General features: G+C 43.9%; 2 protein-coding genes across 3 annotated transcripts in view; one reads left to right on the forward strand and one right to left on the reverse strand.

Moving 5' to 3' along the window:
• The window catches only part of foxj2 (forkhead box J2), an 11,861-nt gene extending 7,883 nt beyond the window's left edge, over positions 1-3,978 (forward strand). The window contains exons 6-9 of the mRNA XM_008295766.1: positions 13-198; positions 278-379; positions 613-933; positions 2,273-3,978. Coding sequence (XP_008293988.1) covers positions 13-198; positions 278-379; positions 613-933; positions 2,273-2,379 — 716 coding nt within the window. The 3' untranslated portion in view covers positions 2,380-3,978. The remainder of the gene's footprint in view (positions 1-12; positions 199-277; positions 380-612; positions 934-2,272) is intronic.
• A 1,185-nt stretch (positions 3,979-5,163) lies between these two features.
• Positions 5,164-6,504, reverse strand: part of epn1a (epsin 1a) — an 18,699-nt gene continuing 17,358 nt past the window's right edge. For both annotated transcript variants that reach the window (XM_008295751.1, XM_008295750.1), the window contains one exon: positions 5,164-5,630. In XM_008295751.1, the coding sequence (XP_008293973.1) occupies positions 5,164-5,630 (467 nt within the window). The remainder of the gene's footprint in view (positions 5,631-6,504) is intronic.

Genomic DNA, 6,504 nt, shown 5'->3' on the forward strand with positions numbered 1-6,504 from the left:
TTTGTTGACTTTCTTCTTCTTCTCTTTCCTCTGCAGCCGACATCGTTCCCTTCATCCTCCCAAACAACGACACTACTCCTCTTCACACTCCGACTCTGCTGCCGATGTCTCCTCATCCTGTAGCTGCACCTCCTGCTGCACCTCCTGCTGCACCTCCTCCTCCTGCAGCAGCTGAGACAGAACGCATTTCACAACACAGTGAGTCAAAACCCAGAAACGCCTGAATCGTATTAAAATCTGCATCCACCGGCCGTAACGTTTGCTTCCTCCTCTGCAGCGGTGCCGCCCGACTGGTTCAGCAACACAGATTCTCTAAAGGAGAGTTTCCGCATCGCCAGCAGCCTGGACTGGGCCAACATCGACCTGTCGGGTCACCCAGGTCCGTTCTGGTCGCCTCAGTCCGTTTAGAGGAAACAGCACAGCTTTATATTCACTGTTTAGACCTTCTTGTTCTTCTCTGGTTGATCTGCAGGAGAATGAATCAGACAGATGAGAACCAGACGTTCATCAAGTCTTTTTTCATGTTTTTAGACGAGCTGCTAACCCGCCTTTCTTTTCTATTGTTTCATGCATTTCGCTTTATTTTATTTGACTTGACGCCGCCGTCCCCAGACCTTCTGGAGAGCATGCGGCAGGCCGAGCTGTGCGACTGGGCCCTGGACCCGGCCCTCTTCACCTCCCTCTGCGACTCCCTGAACCGCTTCTTCACCCAGAGGGGGATGATCACGTCGGGCGGCGGCTCGCCTCAGGCCCTGCAGGCCCTGCAGCCGCCGGCCTTCCCCTGCAACCCTCCTCCCACCCTGGCCAGCCTCACCCACCCCTCGCCGCTGCCCTTCCCCGCCGCGGCCCCCAACGGAGCCCAGCCACCCCGTCGGGTTCTGCCCCTGCAGGGTCCGAACCTGCAGAGGCCTCAGCTGACGCAGCCTGCAGCCGGTGAGGTTTATGGTTTTATTCTCCATTTAAAACCGAGTTACAGGAGCTGATGAGGGACAAAACGCTGACGAGAAAGAACAAACCACAAAAACTTCTGCTCGACCGTCTCTAACTTTTTTATAGCATAAAATACTGACATTTATAAAGATATTTGTGAAGTTTTAGCTTCATATGTTAAATATTTTATGATAAAATTTCAAAAATCTGCCCGTCGACCAACGTTGAGCAGGTTTTTTTCTCACATTAAAATCTGAGGCTGTTTGAACAACAATATTAAAGATAAAAACCTGAAATGTTCTCTGTTATTCCTCATCATGTCGTTGATTTAGAAGCTGTAATATCGGACAAATCGGTCAAATAATCTCTGTTTATGGCTGAGTTGAAATATATATATAAAATAAAATAAATATGAAAAATATATATTAAAAATGTAGAAGACTTTTAATCTGAAATATTTGGTCACAAATCTGATACTGTTTGATTAAAGCAGGTTCAGATCGTTAAATCTGCTCAATCAATTCATTTAATCTTTGAAAGTAGTTCATATATTAATCTGTAAGAGATCATTTTAAATATCCAGAGTTTGCGATTAAGTTTAATTGAGCAGAAGGATCCTGATGGTTTGAAATTTAATAAACCTAGATTTAGTTCTGCACTGATCCAGAACTATAAAGAAAACACAGAATCAAGAAAAATAAAATTAAATGGAAGAACAAGGTTTGAAGAAAATGAAACATCCAACGTCTTTCCAGCAAAATTATAATAAAATTTTAATAGTTCTGTGTGAGATTTGCCCCATAAATCTATTTTAAGGCCTTAAAAACACACATTTATATCATCTAATGAATTCCAAACTGTAAAATCAGCTGCTCGGTCGTCTTAAGACGTTAAATCCCTGCGTTGGATCATCACAGACGTCTTACTTTAATCCGTCAGTTTGTTATTCGACACGAATCGGCTGCAAGTTTTCACCACATGAAGCTGCTGTAAATAAGAATTCAACGCCGAGCTTCCTCCTGGTTCGCTGGACCTAACCCTCATGAAACAGGATTTAACTAAACTGAAACGACAAACAAGACAAGCTTTTATTTTGAAAGGCTGTCAAACGAAGCATGCTGGGAAATCTACCAGAACTCCAGTTTAGTTGTTTATAAATCTTTGGTTCGTTTTAAGTCTCAGGGCCTCAAATCAGAAATAAAACTTTATATTTGAATTAACTGGAAGTTCCCCAAAGCGTCTGTGTGAAGGTGTCGGTAAAGATTCGGTTCCTCTGGAGCCGAGCGAAGCAGAAGTTCTGGTTCAGACAGAATCTCACTTCCTGGTGTGTTTGTGTTCTCAGCTGGGATTCACCCTCCGGCCTCCAGGCAGCGTCCGCCGCTCAAGAGCCTCCACAGCAACAGCGAGGAGTTCCAGGACGACTTCGACTGGGACTCTCTGCTGGTCTGACCGCAGACGACCAGTCCAACCAGTTAGTCACAGAATCAGGTCTACGGGGGGTTTAGACGTGACCGGCAGGTTTTCTTCTGGGTGGAAATGACACAAACCCAGTACAATGGTGAATATTTAAACTTTTTCTGCTTTTTTTTTTTTTCACATCACGCCCAGGGTGATTCCTGCGTCTGTCACGGTCCCAACGCTTTGATCAAATCCAGTCATTCCATTAAATATGATCAGATTTCTGCTCAATCATCAGATTTTCCTCAAATGTTTACAGCATAAAATGGATCATTATAGATGTTTGTGAAATTTTAAACTGACATCTTGAACCATTTCTACAACAAATTCTGCTCGACCGGCTCTAATTTGTTTTGTAGCATAAAATACAAACATTTATGAAGAAATTTCTGACATTCCAGCTTCACGTTACATATTTTCTGAAATAAAGTTTCAAAAATCTGCCCGTCGACTCGCTTCCAGCAGGTTCTTTTTCTCACACTGAAATTTAAAACATCTGAGGAACTATTAAAGATAAAAACCTGAATTTTTCTCCGTTATTTCTCACCATGTCCTTGATTTAGAATCTGTCATCTTTAGAAAACGTTCCTGAACCTCCAGAGCTCTGCCTGCATCAGACCATCTGCTAATATTTTAGTTTTTGTGCTACAACTCGTCAAAGCTGCTCAATCAGCTTTTTCCTTTGCATTTCCTGTAAGAACATTTCATAATAAAAGCATCCTACATAGTTTAGTTTTGTATTACTGTGATCTGCAGCTACATGTGGTTCAGGAAACATCACGGGTTCACTTCTGCTTTTCTAATTTTTGGTTCTGAATGAGCTCAAAGACGAGACTTTAAGACATTTCGTGGGTTTTTTTCTCTCCATTTTTTTCCAAATCTGTTCCTGATGTTTCAACTCAGCGATAATCAGAGAATGTTTGATCAACGTGTCCGATATGACAGACTCAGAATCATGATGAGAAATAACAGAGAAAGTTTCAGGTTTTTATCTTTAGTCGTTCTGCTCAAACCAATTTCAATGTGAGAGGAAAAACCTGCTGAAAGTGGCAGATCAAAAACAAAAAAACCTGTGAGAGTATTTGAGATATGAAGCTCAAATTTCACAGATAAAATTGTAAATATTCGTAGTTTATGACATAAAAGTTTCACGTCAATCAGAGCTGGTTTGCTCCGCCGTCGTCAGATTGAACAACCCTGATCTACGTTTAATTTAACTCTATGTGGACATTTGTAGTAAAAATAAACCCAGAAATAGTTAAAAAATCCACCATAAACACCTGTGACAGGACGCCCTCGTCACTTGTTTTCATCATTTCAAAGCAGAAGAAATCCGTCCGTCACATAAAAAATCGACTATAAACCAGAAAGTCCGACTGATTTGTGGCTCAGCTGAACACAAACTCACTGTTGTACATGTTTGAGCTTCTCTGAGAGCCAATCTGGGATCAAGTTTGTTCTGTCGACTTTTTTTCTTTTACTGATGCTGTACAAGTTAAACGTTCTGCTGCCGGTGAGAAAATAAAAGTTCCTCCTTCTTCTTCTTGTGCAATGAAAAAAAAACCAAAAATAAAAAAAAGCCAAAACGCACGTCGTCCTGTGTTTTTGTTTTATTTCATAAATTTCTTTAGATTTTTTTTTTTCCATTTTACTTTTCAAATGTGAATGTTCACAGTCAACACCACACAAAATTCAACCTGACCCGATAAAAGAGATATTTTTTTTTCTTGTTGATATAAAATAACAATAAATTTCATCAAACTAAATTAAAAGAAGAGCGTGGAGCGTGTTGTCGAGTCCCTGTTGGTTCCTCCTCTCCTCCTTCTGTCACATTATTGTCTTTTTTGTTGTTTTTTAAAGAAGCTTCAGTAGTCGTCCCTCTGCGGAGGAGAGAGGATGAAACACCTGAAATGTGATTAAAGGAGGAAAAAGCTGCTTCTCATCAACACAAAAAAAAACAAAACAGAAGAAGTGAAATAAGTTTGGCAGAAAAGCACTCGTCTGAGATCCCGACGTCACGCTTCATCAGTTTCCAAAAACAAACGATTTCTTCCTTCTGAGTCGCTGAAATGAGATCGGACAGAAAAACAGATAAACACAGAAATCTTCTCATTCATTCACTCGACAGACGTTCAGTTTTCTACAACAATCAGGAAGAAAAAAAACAAAACAAAGCTTTTGATTTGAAATGGCATCATCGCATGATCCTGTTTTTTTTTTTTTTTCCTTGATTTTATTTGTTCCCAAAAACTGGAAAAAAATAAATTAAATTAAATTAAAAGTGATTCCGACCACGCTGTGCCTGAAATGTTACCGGTCCGGAGTTAAAAATCATCCTTCATGCACTGGTTTCACAGAACCGGCATCGGTGTGAGGAGGAGGCGGCGCGACGGGTCCTCTGTTCGGTCAGTTAGTGGCGCCGCCGCCGCCTCGTCCTCCGCCGGAGAACCTCCTCAGACTCGCCTTCATCGGGACACGACATGACGTACGACACGAACAGAAGTGGATCAAAACAAAAATAAATAGATCTCTATTTCCCGCCCAAAACAACCCACATTGAAATGAAAGGAACTGAAATTACTCTGAAATGAAATAATGCTTCTGAAGGAGGAAAAAAAGATAAAGAAATGTTTAATTTGTTTTCTTTAAATATAGAGATGTAGACGCTTTTCTTCTTGAACACAAATCGCTCCGGGTGGGGGGGAGGGGGGTGACGGAGGGGGAGGGGGGCAGCAGGTGCGACGGACAGGTGAGCAGAGCCGTGATGTCACTTCCTCAAAGAAGAAAGGGGTTGGTGCTGGCGCCCGCCGCCCCGCCACCGCCCACCGACCCCCCGGCGCCCATCACGCCCCCCGGTCCAGACGGCCCACCCAAAATCAGCTGAGGAGGCGGCGCTCCTCCGGGCCCCAGCAGGGCGGAGCCGGGCGGGGCCATGGGGGACAGGCCGCTGTAGGGCATCCCCATGGGGCTGGCCTGCATCATACCCAGGCCCATCCCCGGCGGCGCCGCCCCCATGCCCATCGGGCCCATGCCCATCCCCGGCTGCACCAGGCCCAGCATGGGGTTGGGGGGCACGGGGCTGGTGCGGAGGCCGCTGAGGCCGAGCGAGGAGGGCTGAGGAGAGATGGAGGTCATGGGAGGAGCCACGCCGAATGGGTTGGAGGAGGCCGGCGTCGGAGACACGCCCCGGCTGGAGATGGTGCTGCCCGGAGTGACGGCCATGCCGGGAGCCGGAGATGAGCCTGGACAGGAAACACAGGGGACAGGAAACAAGGTTCAACATGGTTCCTCTGAGGGTCGTTTGGTTAGCTTCCACCATAATGTCTGGACTACAAGCCGCTCCTTCTTTCACACGCTCTGAACTCTGCGGCTTAAACAGCGATGCAGCTGATTTATGGATTTGTACGAATTCACCTCGAGACCAAAGTGACGCTGAGAGCGACGACAACAGAGAGACTGAGGAAGTGACGAAGTGATTCTGAGGCTGTTCAGCTCCTGAAGACACTGAAGAAGACGACTTTAGTGGTTTTAGTGCAGGAGGAAGATGAAGATAGCCATCAGTGACTTTTCCTGGTAGCTGCTGGAGTTTTATTCCCTTAACCAGCCGTGTTACAGGAACTGCTCAGAAAAAAGCCTCTACGGTACGGATTTAATTAAAAGTTAAAACATCTCTCTGTGTAAATATCTCATGTTCCAACGTGGACACCTGCAGCTTAGAGACCAGAGCAGCCTGTATATGTTCACACCTGGTTTCCTGTTTACAGTTAGTGGGTGGAGCTTACATTCAGGTGCCTCAATAGTCCAGACATTACGGTAATTAACTCTTTGCGCTGTAAAACCTGAAAGACAAGATTTCTTTAAAATAAATTTACCAAAAACGATTCAATTTATGAGCAAGAAGCTGTAAAAACACTCAGAATGAAGGAGTTTCTAATGTCTGATGTGCTGTTCGATCTGCGAAATGAACCAAATCTGAGCTTCAAATTGTGACATTTCAACAAAATCACTTCAGAAAAAATCTGCCAAAAAAAGCAGATTCTAAAAAATAAAAATAAAACCTTCTTCCCTCCAAGTTCCAGCTGACTCTCCGTGACGGACCGGGACCAACAGTGAAAA

The sequence above is a fragment of the Stegastes partitus genome, unplaced genomic scaffold (assembly GCF_000690725.1).
Source record: "Stegastes partitus isolate 25-593 unplaced genomic scaffold, Stegastes_partitus-1.0.2 Scaffold1074, whole genome shotgun sequence".
Taxonomy (NCBI): Eukaryota; Metazoa; Chordata; class Actinopteri; family Pomacentridae; genus Stegastes; species Stegastes partitus.